Source organism: Protopterus annectens, chromosome 10.part0 (genome assembly GCF_019279795.1).
Source record: "Protopterus annectens isolate FY-2018-M chromosome 10.part0, PAN1.0, whole genome shotgun sequence".
Taxonomy (NCBI): Eukaryota; Metazoa; Chordata; order Ceratodontiformes; family Protopteridae; genus Protopterus; species Protopterus annectens.
The window spans coordinates 939,604,818-939,624,882 of NC_056744.1; the positions used below are offsets into that span (position 1 = coordinate 939,604,818).

The window sequence follows — 20,065 nt, forward strand, 5'->3', positions numbered from 1 at the left end:
TTCAAAGAACAAAGTTTCGGATGGTCACACTACAGTCCATTCTACCCTTTCTGGGTCAGGACAATTGGATGTTTTCCATAGATCTTCAGGATGCATACTACCACATCAAAATGGACAGGTGCTCCAGGAGATTCCTTCGCTTCTGGCTGGGAGCCAGTCCTTACAATTTCAGAGCTCTGCCCTTTGGTCTCACCACAGCCCCCAGGGTGTTCACCAAATGTATGGCAGTGGTTACGGCTCACCTGAGACGTTGAGGATTCCAGGTGTTTCCATATATAGACGACTGGCTCTTCACTGCTACTACCAGGCATCAACTTCTGCAAGCCAGGGACTACACTATCGCAGTCTGCTCCCAGCTAGGCATTACAGTAAACTTCGAAAAATCTGCCTTGTTGCCCTTTCAATCTATCACCTATATAGGAGCAGACTTGGACACAAAGAACATGTCCACAAGGCTACCACCAGAAAGGGTGACTGCAATTCGCCAGCAAGTACAAATTGTAATGCAGAGCAAAAGGATCCAGGTCAGGTTCGTCCTTCAAACTCTGGGGTCCATGGCAGCGGCAATTCTTCTAATCCCACTGGCCCGCTTTCACATGAGGATCCTTCAGTGGCTTCTGTTCACACCAGTGGTCTTTCCAACAGCTACCCATGTCTCACATGATCATGATTACAAAAGCATGCAAAAGGCACCTTTTCTGGTGGATGGTCTCCCCACTTGTGACTCAGGGCAGACCCTTCATTCAGCACCCTCCGGTTGCCACTGTGACCACAGACACCTCCCTGATAGGGCAGGGGGAGGGGCTTTATCAGGGCAGGACAATCCAAGGCACTTGGCAGTCTCACGAGTACCACCTGCATATAAACGTCCTAGAAATGAGAGCCGTGCTCCTAGCATTGCAAGCTCTTCAAGACGCTCTCCCTTCTGGGACCATTGCAATTCAAACGGACAACATGTCAGTGGTCTGGTACATCAACAAGCAGGGCGGAACCAAGTCCTACCCCTATGTCGAGAAGCAGTCAGACTATGGCAGTGGGCGATTTCTTCCCAACGATTTCTGATTGCGACGCACATCCGTGGGAGGTCCAACGTCATAACGAACAGGCTCAGCAGAGCTATTCTCATGCCTCACGAGTGGTCTCTGAATCAGGTAGTTGCGGATCTGATCTTCCGCAAATGGGGACTGCCTTGCTGCGATCTTTTTGCCACCCCCTTCAGCAGCAAATGCAGCAACTACTTCTCCCTTCTTCCGCTTCCAGGTCACACACCCAGAGATGCTCTAGTCCACGATTGGCCTCAGGGACTTCTTTATGCCTTCCCTCCGTTTCCCCTGATACCGAAACTCATACAGAAAGCAATATCGTTGGGTTGCAAAATGATCCTCATTGCCCCCTACTGACCTCGACAGATATGGTTTTCGTTCCTGCACCATTACCTTCTCGATCAGCCCTGTACTCTGGAACCGATTCCAGACCTACTGATTCATCAGTCAGGCGGGCTGCATCAATCCCTCCGAACACTCCAGCTCACAGCTTGGTTGCTCCACTTCCATCCTTAGCCAGGCTTCCCAGCATTTCCCCAGTCATGCGTGAGATTATTGTCTCCTCTCACAAGTCCACAACTAGAAAGACTTATGCTAGCAAATGGAAACTTTTTTCTTGTTGGGCAGAGGCTAGGAATGTAGATCCTTTTTCAGCCCCAGTCCATGAAATTTTGGAGTTCCTAGCAGAACATTTTCATTCTGGGTCCGCTTCTGCTACAATCAGGGTTCAATTGGCGGCCATTTCTAACTTTCATGTTGGGTTGTCTAATTCAAACATTATGTCTCATAAGCTCTGTAAAGCCTTTTTAAGAGGGACTACTCTCCTTAGACCTCCAGTGAGAGATCCCCCTTCTCCTTGGTACCTTAATTTGGTACTAACCTCCTTAATTATGCCCCCCTTTGAACCTGCAGCATCCTGCTCCATTAAGTTCCTATCTTGGAAAACACTTTTTCTGGTAGCTATTACTTCAGCCAGGCGCATCTCTGAACTTCAGGCAGAATACAAATTACACCAATTGGACATTCATAGACAATTGCATTTTTACTTGCATAGGACTAAGGATATAAGGAAGTCGGATCAACTATTCCTTTCCTACGCTCTAGGCAAACAAGATCTCCCAGTTTCCAAAGTGACCTTATCCAGGTGGTTGTCTCACATTATTACTTTCATTTATCAATTGAGAAACAGAGTTGCCTATCAAACCAAAAGGTCATTCTACTAGGGCTTTGGCCACCTCGGTAGCCTTCCAATCTAGGTTGCCCATGGACTCCATCTGTGCAGCTGCTATGTGAGCAAATCCTCATACCTTTATTTCTCATTACAAGCTAGATATGATCTCCAGGAGCAGAGCTGACTTTGGTTCCACTGTTCTGAAGAGTCTGTTCCAATGAGCCGCCCAGGATTGTAGGTTCTAGGGACGCTGTCCCAACCAGCAAGAACGAAGGCGAGATAGACAACTTAACATAAAAAAGTTATGTACCTACCATAACGTTCCAGGTTAGTTGTCTTCATCTCGCCTTCTTTCTTGCATCCCACCCTCCGTCCCCCTGTCCTATTGGATCGAGAGGAGTTTTGATTTCACTGGCTAAGTGTTCTCTGGTTTGTTTCCTCTACTGCCTTAGAGAGTATGACAGGTATGCTCAACCTGTTTGTTTAGACAGGCTGATTCTCTGGCTATGTCTGGGGTTAGCTATTACAAACGAGATCTGGGTAGCTAGCGTTAGGCATCATAGGATAAGGGGTAGCCTCAAGCCAGTAAGCAGCTCTCGAGCTATAGAAGATGGCCGAGTCGGAGCCGAGGATCAGCTCGATCCCAACCAGCAAGAAAGAAGGCGAGATGACAACTAACATGGAATGTTATGGTAGGTACATAACTTCTTTTTTTGGTTTTTACTTAGTTAGAAGTGCCTGGTAATGAAAAGGTCTGGGTTTGTAGTATTTAGTAGTGATTGGGAGAAGTTTTACTTTGAAGAGGAGGGAAGGGTGGGAGGGAACTAAAGAGGCCGAGATGTTGTGGAAGTGTGTTGTATGGGGGAGGTGGGGAGGCAGAGGTGGAGGATGTAGATGGAACTGAGTATAGGAGGTGGCATGGTATAGAGGAAGTAGAAGAAGGATGAGGAAGGAAGTGGAAATAAAGGTTTTAGGAATAGGAGAGTGCATGATAGGTGGGGCCTGTTGGATGTAATAGAGAGGAGGTTAAGGGACTTAGGAGGGAAGTGGCGAGGTAGTAAGAGGCAGGTGGGGTGGGGTGTAGGAAAAATGTTGATGTCAACAGTCAGGAAATTCAGGAAATCTCAAGACAGGATACACCAGGGAATGATATAGATGCGGCAGGACAAAACTTTGGTTCTTTAGTGTGTTAGTACAGGTTAAAAAAATATGTGCCTAATAAGTCTTCCTGATAGTATATAAATAATAAATACTATTGGCAGAAACACTGTAATATTATGCAATGCAATAAGCAACATGAATCATAAAACAGTTGTCGAAGTCAGGCAAATCCAAGTGTAGAATATAATATACACCTAGATCTGCATATAACCAACTTGGTGATCCCAAGTATAAATCCCGACAAACATTCACATTGATAGAAAAAAAACTCAAATTATCCATTTGCCAACCTTCTTCCCTAATCCTCAGAATAAAGGGGAAAGGATCCTGCATTCCTTGGACGTGCACAGACAGCTCGGGTTCTACCTTGACAGGACTAAACCTTTCAGAAAATCTGACCAGCTGCTAGTCAGCTTTGCTACAGGGGCAGAGGGCAAGGCCATTTCAAAACAAACCATTTCCAAATGGATAGCACACTGCATCCATTTCTGCTACAAGCACCATGGAAAACCTACCCCACAGGGGATCAGAACACATTGCAGTAGGGCTACTTCAACCTGTACAGCATTTCTCAGAGGATTCCCTACCAGGGACATCCTGGAAGCTGCAACCTGGAGTTCTATACACACCTTTACCAAGCATTACCACTTACCTATTTTTTTCTAACTCCAGAGCTGGATTTGCTACAGCAGTCTTACAAGGCCTGCTAGCCAGCCCTAATGCTTCTTGACTGCCTCCACCCTTCCTCAGCTTTGGGAATCAACCCAAGTGTGATGACTGCAACAGTGAAACACAAAGAACATAGTACAGTTGTGTACACTTACCATAAATGTAGATGTTCGAGTTTATTCGCTGTTTCAGTCCTGGTTTCCCTCCTTCCAGCCCCCTGGCTTTCTCAATTCTTTATACCTATCCTCTTTATGGCCATCTTTAATGGCAGGGGTATTTACTTTTTACTGGATGTGTTCCACACCATGTAATAGCTTCCTATTTTGGGGGCTCCTGATATTTGGGGCAAGAAAAACTGATGTAATGGCGTCGGCTGCATGTTTTATTCCCCTGACAACCTGACGTCATGGAAGAGGCGACAGCATCCACCACAGAAATCCCAAGACTCTGGTATTTGAGCCGACAAGGCTACCTGCAGGCAGATAACCCAAGTGTAATGACTGCAATAGTGAATACACTCGAACATTTACATTTATGGTAAGTGTACACAACTGTACTTTACTGATATATATTGAAACACTTCCACCTTTAGCCCATGTCTGTGCAGCTACTGGTTCAAACTGGTTCAAATGTTTGGAAGGCACTGAAGCCTTGCACTACTTGGGTACTGTCTGCCACTTTAAACCATGTCTCACTAACTGCACAGATATCTGTGTTCTCGAGTGTGAAAAGGGCTTGGAGTGTCGTTTATTGTTTAGTGCCCGCATTGAGCAGTAACATTTTGATGTTCAGTTGAGCTGATTTTGCTAGATAGGTAGGTTTGTCAGTTTGCCATTGCCTAAAAAAGGCACTTTGGGGGTAGATAACATTTTTGTCAGCATTCAGAAGCATAGAGGGGAAAGGTACAGACCATCCTTGCCATGTTAACCATGTCCTTCCAAGCTGATAAATATTGGATCTCCTTAGAATAACACCAGAAAGACAGCTGGTTGTCATTTGTTTCTCATATTGTGGCATAATCCATGGTGATGGTAATATGCTGATGAATGCTAGGCTCATATCAGCTGGCGACGTGCAGTCTGAAAGTTCCATAATGTCTTTCTTCATTTAGTCCAGGGAAGTACATCTTGGGTCATTTTCAATGTAAATGATAAATTTTAATTTCTAATTTCCGAATTTTGATTTGGTGGATCCTGGCTGCAGGTAAGCAACTAACAGTAATCTTCTGCTTGTTCAGCCTGGTTAGAAAGCCATAAGTATGTCTTACAATGGAATCCCTTATGATGAGGATTCTGGAAAGTGTGTTTGTTTACCTTAGGGGCTTAGTGTTTGGGCCTGCAATGTGAGAGACAGTATGTCTAGTGTTAGGTGTTGTCTTTTCACAGTGCCTTTAGGTTTGCTGAGGCATAACTTTGAAGGTGGGCAGTCTAGGTGATCTTGTTTAGGAAGATTGCTTTCATTTGCCTCATCATATGTATGTGCACGTGTGCACGTGTGTGCGTGTGTGTGCGTGTGTGTGTGTGTGTGTGTGTGCACATGTGTGTGTGTGTGTGTGTGTGTGCACGTGCTATGTGAGGTGGGTGTTGTGTGTATGATTTTGATAACTTGGCGTGTGCTTATATGCGAGAGTTCACTCTCTAGTGTCATTGTGCAAATACACCTGTAGTGTACTGTGGCTGCTGCTTTTAGGTGTAAGGGACCAAAAAAATGAAGTAAATTGTCAGTAAACATGAAACATCTGCAAAATTGTCTCAAGATGCCCATGTCTACCAAGCTGGCTATGGAAAAGTTAGAGAATTGTCTCTCCATACAGTCCAGTCCTTTGGGTGAGCTACATGGAGGTGCTGCATTGGCATTAGAAGGCTATTAAGGGTGTTTTGTTGGTGCAGAGTAATAAGGATGTTTTACTGGGACAGATTATGCTAAACAGTAGTAAATTCTACTAACTGTAATGTCTTTTTATATATATGTATGTATTTTTTTTATTTTTATTTCCAGCCACAGTACATCAGCATTGTACTGTAAGCAAGCAATAATGTCCAACAGGGTGTATGTTACTGTGTAAATAATAACCTGTCCGGGGTGGGGGGGTTATGAGGCTTGATGGTGCAGGCAGAGGACTTCTGCACCCCTTGAAGGGCGTTATTTACACAGTAACAAACACCCTGGAGAGTATTAATACATTTAGAGAATGGACTGTCTGTAAAATTGTTGTTTTATTTACTTTTTTTTAGTACTATATTTTATATATGTATATATATATATATATATATATATATATATATATATGTGTTTTGATGTAAAATAGTTCCTCCTCCTAATGTTTCAAACTTGCTATAGTATATGTAACTGATGTTGGAGGAAGTATTGCATATCCAAAATGTAACCTTTTCAAAAAAATGTCCAAATATTTATTTAATTTTTTGGCCCTTCCGCTTAAAATGTATGGTTTGTTGCCAATCATTGGGGATTGAAATAACTAAATAATGACATATATTTGACTTTGCCATTATTTCCTTTAGAAAATGCATGCTAATGCAAATCTTGTTATTCAAGCAACTTTCTAATTTTATAAGAGGAATATTTTAGTCTGTCCCTATTTTTGAGCCTTTATTCCCCTTAGGCTTTTCCCAGATTTTTGAGCTAAGAGGTTGAGAGGTCCACATATCTCTTAACTGCTGCTACCATTGGTTGATCAAACTCACATGCACACACGTGCGCGCGCGGTGTTGCACCTCAGAAAATGCATGCTAACTAGGCTTGCCATAATCTGGTATTTTTCCGGATTATTAGGAAGTCAGAATGATTCTCCAGTAGTCCGGAAAGCACTGTGCTAACTCTGGTATTCTTGTTAGAAGTGTGGACAGGATGCCGGGCTGTGTTAAAAAGCAACCTCTGTCTTTCGATTTCACAAAAAGCATCGCTAAAGCGATGCAGTAGAGTCCAAGATACTCTACTACAGCAACAACAAAAAGAGTAATGCAACATAGAACTTCATAAAAATGGACTAAAAGGGACATTCCACCCTAATGACGTATGTATTATGTCATAAAATGGGTTTGGATGTAGGTGGGGATGGGTTGGGCCTGGTTAGAGTCACAGGTAATGCAGGAGGCTTGGCTTTGGTCTGGTTTAAAGCTTTGCAAGAGCTGGCAACCCTAATGCTAACACAAATCCTGTTATTAAAGCAAGCTTGTAATGTTATAAGAGTAATATTTAAAATATGCCCTTATTTTTTGAGCTTTTGAGCTTTTGATCCCCTTTTTATTTTAGGCTTTATCCATATCTCTTGAGCTAAGACACTGAGAGTTTAACTACTGCTGCTGCCACTACTAGATCGATCTCACTTTTCACTCTGTCTTGCACGCACACACATATGCACACATATACAGACGCACAAAAATACTTCCCCTTTCATGCACGCAAGCATGCATACACTCACACACTCAGACAGAAGTGTAAACACATGCGCACACTTTTTTTTCTTTTTTTTTTTTATGTTTTCTTTTAATTTTAGTCGCTAAACAGCAAAAGCACTGCTTAGCAAGTGTAAAATAATGATTTGATCGATCTCACTCTCATTTTCTTGCATGCATACACCACTCTCACACTCAGACATAAGCACACCCTTTTTAAAGTTTACACTCGCTAAATAGCAGACACTGCTTAGCAAGCATAAAATAATGAGGACGTTACCCTCCTATCAGTCTGAACTCCAGGCAGCTTAATATGCTGCAGTGAAATGGTAGGCTCGTTTTTCAACAGGCTGTACATTATCACCCTGGTGTAGAACATTCATTCTCAAATCAGGGTACTGATGTACAGGTAGCCCATTCTCTAAGTGGCTTTATCATGTGGTTGTCTGGGCAGGATGTGTGTGATAGCAGCTGATCATTGTTGCATCAAGTAGTGTAGCCATTTAATAGTGTCTGGTTGTGCTCTTGATTGTGATTCTTTCTGTGCAGAGTCTGCATGTTCTACATATTTCTGTGGATTTCACCATGTGCTTTAATTTCTTCTCCCGGACCCTCAGCTGTGTAATATATGCCTCTGACCGTTTGTGCTTTTACTTTCAACCTGTATAGCACAATCCAGAAAACTAGCATGAGGGATACACATTAGCTAACTGTTTTTTTGGAGGGATATGAAGGTATGTATTATTTACAGATAGGATTTGTATATTATTTGTCTCCTCAGTTTATTAGGGAATGGTTCCCTATTAGAAGACCGAAGACGCATTCTTTCGAATGCGTCTTGGTCGAACTCAAAAGCCTGAAACAGCAAAATATCGAAGCGGCTTTTAAGTGAATTCTTTCCCTGGGAAAGAATTTACTTGGCCGCTTCGTTACTTTGCTGTTTTCGGCACTGTAGTGCAGTCTCGGAGTTGGTATATTTAAGTAGGGGGGTGTGGAGGGCAAAGTCCCCCACTTAATGTAATGTTTAAAGTATGTTTTTCTTTTGTTGGAACAGCGATTTTTTTTTTCCCTAGGAATAAAAATCACTGTTTTGACAGTTCAAAATTGTAAGCTTTCGCTTACATAGGGTCGATTAATCACCATTCGCTTTTTTAAGCTCTCGGTGATCTAATATAGACCCTAGGGAACTACTATTTTGTTGCTTTGAACATAACATTTTAGACGCACCATATTTTTGCTTGAAATGAAAGCTAACACTAAATTTCTTTCCTTTCTCATGATCATTGGATCTAACAAACTGTTAAAAAAAGTTTGGAGCATTTACAACCTTGTGACTTATGGGGGTCTGTCAGGCCCCTGACTTAATTTACTTCCTTCAGACTTATTACAGTGGAGTCTTGGCCAGTTAAGATGTGCTAAGTGTATGGGGGACTCAAGAAAGAAGTAATCTGTCTGGTTGGTGTGGGGTCCAGGATGTTGCGAAACTGGGAGGGACAGTGGGGAAGTGCAGGGGGACTAGTGTATGACACAGGGGCCCATGGAGTCATTTTTCTTGACTCCATTTCACCTAAAGCCTGATTGCAGTCTTGTGAGATGTTTGTAGTTGGAAAAATTACTCTGAGTATGTACAGAGGCAGGCTGTGGAAAACGGTGAATGATCTTTTATCGTTAGATCACAGGTGATGGTAATTGATATGTTGTAATACAGTCTCACCCAATAATTTACTTCCTACAGCCACCCTTGCTTTGAGGTCACCTGCTGCTACTAAGAGAGAATATTACTTGTGATTTGGAAAATTACTTTAAAAAAGTTCAGAATTTTTCAGAGTTGGAAATTTCTTGGTTTTGATAATTTAGTTTTCCATGAAAGTCTAAAACTTTATTAACGTTGCAGGTACATTTTCAAGAATGAGAAAAGAGTTGCACTACAGGAGCTTGGGCCACGATTTACATTGAAGCTTCGATCCCTTCAGAAGGGCACATTTGATTCAAAGTATGGAGAATATGAATGGGTTCATAAGGTATGGTAGTTCTGAGACACTTGTTTATGACTTTGTAATTGTAGCAGTTTGTGTTTTTGACTTTTTCTGTATAAGTGGAGATCTTGATGCCAGTTTGTCCACATTGCTGGAAGGTGGGGTGCTATATGCTGATATTCTCTTAATGTATCTCTTCTCTGATTAAAAAAAAGTGTTTGTGACATGATTTCCCCAACACACACACACACACACACACACACACACACACACACACACACACACACACACACACACACACCCCAGTCCTAACTAGTTTGAGTGCCTCACTCTTTCTGCTAAATACTCAGCCAACTTTGTGATACTGGTCTAAACAAGAGGTCAGTAAAGCATTTTGACAAGGGTTAATGGTCTATCAAAAGAGCAGCAGAGGGATTTGTAGTTTAGTCTGCAAGAAAGAGGAAGCAGAAAAATTGTGTGTGATGTTTCTGCATTTGCTGGCTTCACAAGTCATGTTCCAAGATGAGACCCAAGATCCTGGTTTCCATTCCCATGGCACCAAAAATTGATTAGTTCTTAAATGCAGTCTTGTAATTGAAGCAAATGTGTCTATAAAAATGTTTTTGTCCCATGAGTTGTTGTTGTAATAAAATAACATTGTTGGTTGTTAGTGGATGATTATCTTCAACTAGATTAATCATTGTTTCAGTAGGATTCTTGTCATATGACATCTTCAGGAGAATAGCTGACCCCAAAAGAAGTGTTGTCATAAATGAGATCAAGGTAGAGAGGAAGGAGAAGCCCCCAGGATGGTGTCGTGTGAAAGCTATTCTATGATTGAAAGTTCTGAGGGTGTCACAACAATGGACCCAATTCTTCACCCCCTGCTGTTGTCACCTAGTACTCATAGAAGTGTGCAATCCATTTGGAGGCAGACAGGCATGAAGGCAGTTGTGAACATGTATTCCCACTAGAGTACTAGATGGTTAGTACTCCTGAAGTTTCATTCACAAGGACTTCCCCCTATGTGCAGGGCCAGTGCTAGCATTTTGGGAGCCCCCAGCAAGGTTCAAGTTGGGGGCCCTACTCAAGAGAACATCAAGCGTGACCACATTGCCATTGCACCCCCTTCCCTGTCAAGCTCATCTAGCACCATTTAACCACTAGGGTCACTACATTCAGATCATTAAGAATTGATGTGCCAAGCCACAGACTGGCATTTACTACCAAGGTTACATTACGATAAACCCCTCTACTACAGTACGGTAGCTACTCACAGGTACACACACTCTTACTGGCACTTAGTACCAATGTTGCATTAAGACAAACCCCTGTACCACAGCAAGGTAGCTACTCACAGGTGCGCACACACTGACTGGCATTTAGTGCCAGTGTTACATTATGACAAATCCTGTACCACAGCAAGATAGTGACTCAGGTACACACACCGACTGGCATTTAGTACCACTGTTACCTTGCTGAGGTACAGGGGTTTATCGGAATGTAACAGTGGTACTAAATGCCAGTCGGTGTGTGTACCTGAGTCGCTATCTTGCTGTGGTACAGGGGTTTATCGGAATGTAACGACTCACAGGTGCACACGGCAAGGTAACACTGACTGGCATTTAGTACCAATGTGACATTATGACACCCCTGTACCACAACAAGGTTGCCACACACACACACACACACACACACACACACACACACATTTAGTGCCAATGTTATATTATGGACAAATCCCTGTACCACAGCAAGGTAGCTATCCACAGATGCAGACACTGACTGCGTAATCAACTGCCCAGATTTTCAAAGAATGTCCAGATGTGACTCTTGTTTGGTCTGCTCCTCAGTTTGGAGTTTTTTGGATTTTTTGTGGCAAATCATTGATGACTGAATTTATTAAATGACAGGCATTTCAGTTTAACTTCATATACCCTTCAGAACATGCATGGTAAGACCTTTTATTTTAACATTTTCAGTTTATAAAAGCAATATTTAAAATTTGCCCAGATCTTTGGGGCTGGAACCCCATTATCTGTGGCTTTGTCCAGATTTTGTGCCATGAGATAGAGAGCTACAGCTGGCAATTAGTAGCAATGTTGTTGCATTATGACAAGCCTCTGTACCACATCAAGGTAGCCAGTCCCAAAGAGGTACACAAAGACACCTACACTGACTCCCTACAAAGACACCCACACTGACTGGTATTTAGTAGCAATGTTGTTACATCACGACAAGCCTCTGTACCGCATCAAGGTAGCCAGTCCCACAGAGGTACACAAAGACACCGACACAGACTCCCACAAGGACAGACTGACGTACACAGACACCCACAAAGACAGACTGATGCACACAGACACCGACACAGACTGACCCGCACAAGTTGACACAGACACCCACACAAATTGACAGACCCACACAGACTGAGACAAAGACAAACTCCCACACATAGGACAGAAACACACTAAAATAGACACTTGCACAGACCCCCACACAGACACTTGCACACAGGACAGACACCTACACATGATAAAGACTGCACTACAGCAAGACTGAACATCAACACCCACACAGACACAGGACAGAGGCACCCACCCCCTCAAGTACAGGACCATGACAAATTTACTACAAGACTGAACATAAACCCACACAAGATTAAGTCAGCACTACCACAAAACAGAACAGACACCACTCTCAAACACAAGACAATGACGGCAATATAGCAAGACTTAAGCAGCATTCGATAAACTGACATCACTCAAGGCAATTACTGACATGCAGAACAGTCATACTGCAGATGTACGCAACACAGCTATGGGACACAGAAAAGACTACCGACAACATACAAGGAAAAGCTATGGGGAATTACAGAGCCTGAGGTAGACTCCAACCCAAACAAACCCAAAAGAAAGCCATGGGGATTACGGAGCCTGAGGCAGACAGACTCAAACCCAAATAAACACACACAAGAGACATGGGGATTACTGAGCCTGAGGCAGACTCAAACCCATGCACAAGAGAGTAATGGGGATTAGTAAGTGTGAGACAGGCAGACTTGAACCCAGAGAGAAAAAGGTGAAGACCAGAGTGTCATTCGTCTTCTGTATGCATTTACCTCTTCAGCTTCTGACTGCTGCTACTTGTCTGTTCTTCCTGCGCTTCTGTCCTAGCCCTCCGATGAGTCCTGCCGCTCCCAACTGTCCTACCATCCTGACGAGTCCTGCCACTCCTAGCTGCCTTTGCCTAACATCCTGTTAGTTCCATCCTCATGGTCCTACCTGTTGGAGGTACGCAAACAAAAAGTGAATACACAGCATACAAGCCACACTAAGGTACTACCTGAAATTACTGCCTGACAGCATTATAAAATATTACTGGAAAGGAAATATGAGCACATACCTAACCTACAGTTTTACTGGGATCTTACAAATTTTCTTCCGGACAAAGTCTTCAATGAGGTTGCTATGTGATACACTTTGTCCCACTTCATGTTCAATTGAGAGCACAGTTAAGCCCGAAAGTCTCTCCTGCTAACTCATTGACGAACGCAGGTATGTCTTTATGAGCTTCAGCTTAGAAAAGCTGCATTCTGCAGTAGCCACTGTAACGGGTGCAGTCAAATAAATGCGCAGTGAAACATAAGTATTTATATATATGTCTTGCAAGTGGTTGCGAATAAGGAAATTTTACACAGTCAGTGGTGATGATTCATTATCAGTCATTCGAGAAAGGCTTTTAAGTTAGTGTCCAAGGTCAGAGTCATCAATATCACAGTGGCCACTTATCCTGTCCGTCAGTTGTTCTTTTAGAGCCTTGTAGTGTTTCAGCAGTGTGTCTTCTGCAATGTCAATAACCAAAAACTGGACAATGGAAGAACTGCACGTAGAATAAATTAATCACAGAACATAAATGCTGAATTTGCACAAGGCATTTTCGTCCAAGTATCCCTCAGACTTCTTCAGACATAATGTAAAACACTTCTAATTACATACATTTATAAATTTCCCCTTGATTGTTTAATAAGTTAATTAGTGTCTTAAAAACATACAACTAATTATTGTTAAAATTCTAAAAATTAATTGAAAGTAATATACAAAATATGTAAAGAACCACCACAATTCTTTAAAATATGTATATATAGAATATTCGGGAATTTGAAAACCCGTAAACCTTTAGGTACTATCCCATGTTTTAAACATTCCCCCAAATATGCATTTTCAATATTTAAGGTTTTGTACCTGGTTAAACCTTCCTGTAATTTGTTGAGACTCACTCTATAGGTATCGGTATTGCTACCTTGCACCTGTTGTGGAGTTTTTTTTTTTTTTTTTTTTAAATGTTGTTTTTTGCTGCAACCAGTCATTTAGTTCCTGACGGTCTCGGTCATTGTTCCTTTCGGTTTCCTCATTGGGTGGATCATGGGATTCCTGTGCACTCACAGTACCTCCTTGTGAACGCAAAATCATAGGTGTATCATTCCATGTCCTTTCCGATTGCCCTGAACCCTTGTCAGCTGTAGTAGTCTCCTTCGGTATGCATTCAGTACCAGCTAGTGCTTCCTGGTTAGCAGGCAGGCCTGTGTTAGAAAGTAATACTGCCACTCCTCGACCAATCTGAGTCAAAATATTCATGAGCTGTGTCAGTTGGTCGGAGATTCTACGTAGTTCACCCATCTCCTGGCCCCGAACATCATTGGGGCTGTATGAAGGTGAATTCAGCTCTTCCAAAAGCTGCATAAACGAAAACCACAAAATAGACAAATAGAGCCGACCCAGAAGAAACTCAATAACCAAAAACCGGACAATGGAAGCATTGCACGTAGAATAAATGTTTTAATCACAGAACATAATCGCTGAATTTGCACAAGGCGTTTTCATCCAAGTATCCGTCAGACTTCTTCAGACATAATGTAAAACACTTCTAATTACATACATTTATACATTTCCCTTTGATTAATAAGTTAATTAGTGTCTTAAAAACATACAACTAATTATTGTTAAAATTCTAAAAATTAATTGAAAGTAATATACAAAATATGTAAAGAACCACCACAATTCTTTAATATATATATATATATATATATATATATATATATATATATATATATATATAGAATATTGCAGTTATATCAAATAAATACTATATGTTGTCATTTATTATAAAAAATAAATAAGTAAATATAATACATGACTAGCAATTAATGGATCAACAAGATAAAGATAAGAATGTAAAGATATTAAAATATATATGAGTATATATTGTGTATGCACCACTAGTATCAGATATATGAAAAGGCCACAACTATAATTTGGCAGATCTAAGCTTTAACAAAGGTAAAATTGAAATAAAATCATTTATCCCTGGGCTTCTATAGCTTCCAGAGTTATCTGCCATAAGGTTTCCCTGAACTCCAATTTAATCTCCCAGGGACCCCCTCTTACCTCTTTTGGGACTATTTCAATAACTGAAAAAAAGAATTGTGCATTACTGCACTCTAATGTGTGTTTATACAGGGCATTTGTACTGTTCTTCTTTCTCACATCATTAAGATGTTCATATATTCTGCGTTTTAGTTGCCTTTCAGTTTTACCTACATAAAAGGCATCATAGGATCCACATGAAACTAAATAAACTAATCCCTGTGAATTACAGTTGGAATAATTTGTATGTATAGTCTTGTGTCTTGCCTGTAGGTATGCTTCTTCCCCCTTGTAAAATATGCTTACATTGGTTGCAGGCACCACATTTGAATGTCCCCCTCCTTTTATGTGTGAAAATCTGTGTGTTGGCTGCATACTCTAATGCATTTTTGATGTTCTGTCCCTTTCTGAAAACAACTTTTAGAGGTTTGTTCTTAAGTACCTCTAAATCCATAAATTCTAAGAACTTTTTCCACTCCCTTTCTAAAATAGATTTTACCAGGTATGCAGTTCCACTAAAATTAGTCACAAAGGCTCTACAAAAGTCTTCTTGACTTGTTTTTTGTGTTGTGCCTAGTGTAGGGTTAAGCGAACCCGTACCCAAAACCGGTTTGTACTTATCATAGGTTCGTACTAGGCTATCTGCCCTAGGGCATTTATAAGCCTAGCCAGAGTGTGTGTGGCTTTCACCACCCCTTAGGATGAGAATACTATGCCCATTTAGGGTTTAGTTTACTGTGCCTTTGTCTAGTAGTGACACAGAGATGACCCCCGGGATAAACCTACGATCTCCCATCCACTCGTCAAGATTTTTCTTGAATAGAGTTAGTGAGGGGCTCTGCCTAACATGGATTGGGATTCTGTTCCAGAGTGTAGGGAGCCTCTGGGTTATGAATCTGTCCCCCCAGCACGTCCTATTTATTTCTGTGTTGAGGTTTAAGTCTCTTGCTCTCGTGGCTCTGGTGGATTTGGATTTTCTGAGGTGGAGCATGTCCATTAATTCCGGATTGGACATGGGCTTGTACGTCGGGCACAGATCACCTCTGAGTAGGCGGTATGCGACTGAATAGAGCTGGAGTTTTTTCAGTCGGGCAGCATATGACATATGTTTAAGACCCTTTATCCTCTTGGTGAGGAATTTTTGGGGTCTTTCCAACTACTGCAGGTGTCTGGTAAGATACATCCCAAATGGGGCATTGTACTCAATCATTGGCCTGATAAGAGAAGAGTATAGGGGCACAATGACCTCTCTTGATCTAGATGTGAAACCCTTCATGATAAGGTGGGCAATATAGAAGGTCTTCCTAACCACTTTGGCAATGTGAGTGTCAAATGAGAGGTTACTGTCAACCTAGGTCCCTGATTACCTCTTCCGTACTTAATGGATTATCACCTATGTGGCAATTTGTGGGTACCTTGTTTTTACCAAAGGGTATGACTACACATTTTTTGGCGTTCAGCTTAAGGCCATGGCTCTGGCACCAATTATCCGTTTCTATGAGGCGCCTCTGAAGGATGTTTGTGTCCGCTGGAGTATCAATTATGGCACCCAGTTTGCAGTCATCTGCGAACTTTGTCAGCCACAATCCTCCTATGTTTGCCTGTACCTCGGAAAAATAAATGCCGAACAAGAGGGGTCCCAGGACTGAGCCCTGTGGGACACCGCTTGTGACCGGCTTAGAGTCTGACATAGCTCCAGCAACTCTGACCCTGTGGGTTCTGTCCTTGAGCCAGTTTGCAACCCATCTTGTGACATATGGGTTTACATTTAGGCTGGTGAGTTTGTCTATGATGCCCGAGTGGGGTATTGTGTCAAAGGCTTTTGCAAGGTCAAGGTAGGCTGTGTGAACTGCCTTACCCTCATCAATGGCCTTAGTGACTGTTTAAAAAAAGTCAACCAAGTTCAAAAGGCAGGATCTGCCCTTGACAAAGCCAAATTGGGTAGGATCCAATGTCTGTAGGTCCCCAATGTCTTTGTTTATGAGTTCCATAATGATCCTCTCCATAGCTTTGCAGACCAGGCTCGTCAAGCTTATGGGGTAATTTCCAGGGTCCGTAGAAGCACCGCCTTTGTGAAGTGGGACCACTGTTGCCGTACGCCACTCTTTGGGTACGTATCCTGCAGTAAGGCTAAGATTAAACAGCAGCCTTATGTGTGGGTTTAGTTCCTCTTGGAGTTCATGTAGCACACAGCCCGGGACACTGTCCGGTCCCATTGATGCTGTGTTTTTAGCTTTAGAGAGGGCGGCTCTCACCTGGGCATCTGAGATGTTTGGGAGGCTGCACTCTGCTGGGATAGTTATTTCTCCTTTTTTTTGGGGGGGGGGGAGAAATTTGCACTGAACCTGTCTGCCAGAATGTTGGCAATGTCAGTGGGTTCAGTGTATTTTGTGTCATTTTGGACTAACTCTGAGCATATCTGGGAGTTTCCACCCAGGTTTCTAACATAGCTAAAGAAGGCCTTGTGATTGTCTTTTGTATCTTTTGCGATTTTTCTCTCAAAGTTGGCCTTGGATGATTTTGAGTGATCGTAGTTTTTTGCTAGTACTGATCAGAGATGCCTTCCCTTTTAGGGATTTTGCTCTGTCATGTAGTAGCTTCCTCCTCCTGTTGTAAAGTTTGTTTATGGCTGGGGTCCACCAGACCGGGCGCCTGCCTTTAGGGGAATGGGTCTTGGTTTTATTTGGGATTGCATGATCCATGCATTCTTGAAGGTGCCCGTAGAAGGCATTTGTAAAGGATTCAGCAGTGTGGGTTGTGGTTTCCACTGGCCCAGGGGCCTTGAAGGATACCACTTCAGTCTTTAGAAGTGTGAAGTTGGCTTTTGAGAAGTTCTTCACTGTGGTCTTTTGTGCAGGGGGTGGGGGATGTGGATTTCCAGTGAGATTAATTTATGGTCTGGTCTTACCAATGAGGGATATACTTCCGGTGTGGAGCATTCTGTCCCCATGTTTGTGATGATCAGGTCTAGTATATTGTCTCCTCTTGTGGGAATGGTGACTAGTTGTTCCATCGCATTTGAGTTTATGAATTCTAGGAACCTTTGGGCTAGGGTGTTGGGGCTTGAGTAATGTTCCCAGTCTATGTTTGGGTAGTTGAAGTCTCCCAATATGATGGTATTTGGAGAGACATTCATACTCTCCAGTGTCTTCAGGAAGGCTGTGGGGAGTTCCTGAGTTTGAGAGGGTGGTCTGTAGCATGCTACAAACTGTAAGGCAGTTTTGCCTATGGTTAGTTGCACCTGGATGGTCTCCGATGCTTTGTGCGTTGCCACTAACCTGGAGGTGTGGGTATCTTTGATGAATATGGATACTCCCCCTCCTTTTGTGGTTCGGTCCAAGTTTTGGGGCCGGAAAGCATGATATGAGGTAAAACCTGATAGTGCTGGGGTGCTCTCAGGAGCCTTGAACTAGGTTTCAGTCACTGCACAGACATCGATGTTCTCCATACTGAGGAGGGCTTCGAGAGCGTGCATCTTGAGGTTTAGACTTCTGGCATTGAGCAGCATTACCCTTAGTTTTTTAGTTTTTTTCCACTTGTGTTTTCTAGGAGGTAGGTTTGTCATTTGAGCCTTGCTTAAAAAGGCACTATGGGGTGGCAGGAGCCTTGGCCAATATCCGGAAGCCCAGGGTGACAGGTGCAAGCCATCCCTTGCGAAGCAGCGTGGCTTGTCTAGCATGTCATCCCAAGCAGACAGACATTGGATCCCCTTAGAATGACACCAGTAATTAAGCCAATTGTTAAAACTGATCATTTTGTCTTTGTACTGTGGCATCATTCTTGGTGAGGGTAAGATGCTGCTCAGGGTCAGGGTCATACCGGCCTGGGCTACATAATCAGAGAGCTCCTCTGTCTCTTTTCATGTAGTCCAGGGAGGTACGTCTCAGGTCGTTCACACCGGCATGTACAATGACTGAGTCATATTTGTACTTGCTGTGGAGTGACCTGAGTGCTTGTGTTATGTGGCGGATTCTAGCTCCCGACAGGCAGCTTACTGTGACCCTTTCCTTGTTCAGTCTGGTGAGCGGGACGTCAGTGTGTCTGACTATGGAGTCACCTATTACAAGTGTGTCTGACATGTTGTTTGGCCTTAAGGGCTGTAACTGTTTAGCACACTGACTTTGTGAACTATGTGTTGCATGTGCTATGTCTTGAGGTGGCGGTTGCTTGGGTGTCTGCTTTGGAGGCCTCTGTTGTTTTGGTAGATTTTAATCAGCACCTCCGAGTATGTTTTTGTGTGTTTATGTGTTTGGTTTGCAGTTGTGATAGTTCTATGTGAGACTGGGTTTGTGGTGTGCGTGGTTACCTTCTCCTCCTGACTGGTCTTGCCAGTACTGAGTTGAGAGAGCTCAGCCTCCAGTTTGGCTATATAGTTGCATCTCTCATATATTTGTATTTGTTGGGAGGAGGAGAGGGTTGTCTGTGTACATGAGGCAATTGTAACATTGCCTCAAGATTCCCAGATTCACCAGCTGAACAGGAGAGGACGCCAGCAACTGACCCTTCGACATGCTAGAATACTGAAAAGATTGCTGTGTAACTGAGTCTGAAAGGACCTATAGGGAAATGGGTACTCAAGGGAATTTAGGTGAATGAAGTACTTTCTTTTGTTTAAGAGTACTTTACCTGTATAAAAAATGCTTTAGGAGCAAGTGCTGAGCTTTTCAGATAGAGTATAGGCTGTTTAGATCGCAAGTAGAGCAGTTCTAAGGGAAAAATTGAAGAGCAGACTTTACGGAGCCAGAAATAGTTTAAACTTGATTAACCGGCGCTGCCCGATGCTGCTCTATGAGCAACTTTGCACTAGTTCGCACAAAAGCTCGGAAAAACGGGCTTTATAGCAGGGGGTTGAAAAGAGCCAGGAATTGACCCAAAATGACCAATAAACTACAAGTTGTTGGGCTGGAACCACTCCTCTAGGGACAAATAGGTTGCTCAGTGCTCCCCACTCCCACTGGTGAACAAAGAAGCTTCCTCTTATCCAAATAAGTATATGGATAGCACAGGAACTAGGACAAAGCCGAGAGATAAGTGAAATCTGAAGACTGGACTATTCTAGTTCAGAAAAGCGGGAAAACAAGGATATTTTTTTATATTTTTTTCTTTTTTTACAGAGACAGAAGAAAAAGATACAGTAGCAAACAGTAAATGCTATACAACGGCTAGCGCACTTGAGTGTGTTAGCCTAACAGTTAAATTAAACAAA

The 20,065-nt window shown here is 42.6% G+C and overlaps 1 protein-coding gene across 1 annotated transcript in view; it reads left to right on the forward strand.

The window, feature by feature from the left end:
- Positions 1 to 20,065, forward strand: part of RPF1 (ribosome production factor 1 homolog) — a 251,272-nt gene that overhangs the window by 157,706 nt on the left and 73,501 nt on the right. The window contains exon 8 of the mRNA XM_044085715.1: positions 9,355 to 9,481. Coding sequence (XP_043941650.1) covers positions 9,355 to 9,481 — 127 coding nt within the window. The remainder of the gene's footprint in view (positions 1 to 9,354; positions 9,482 to 20,065) is intronic.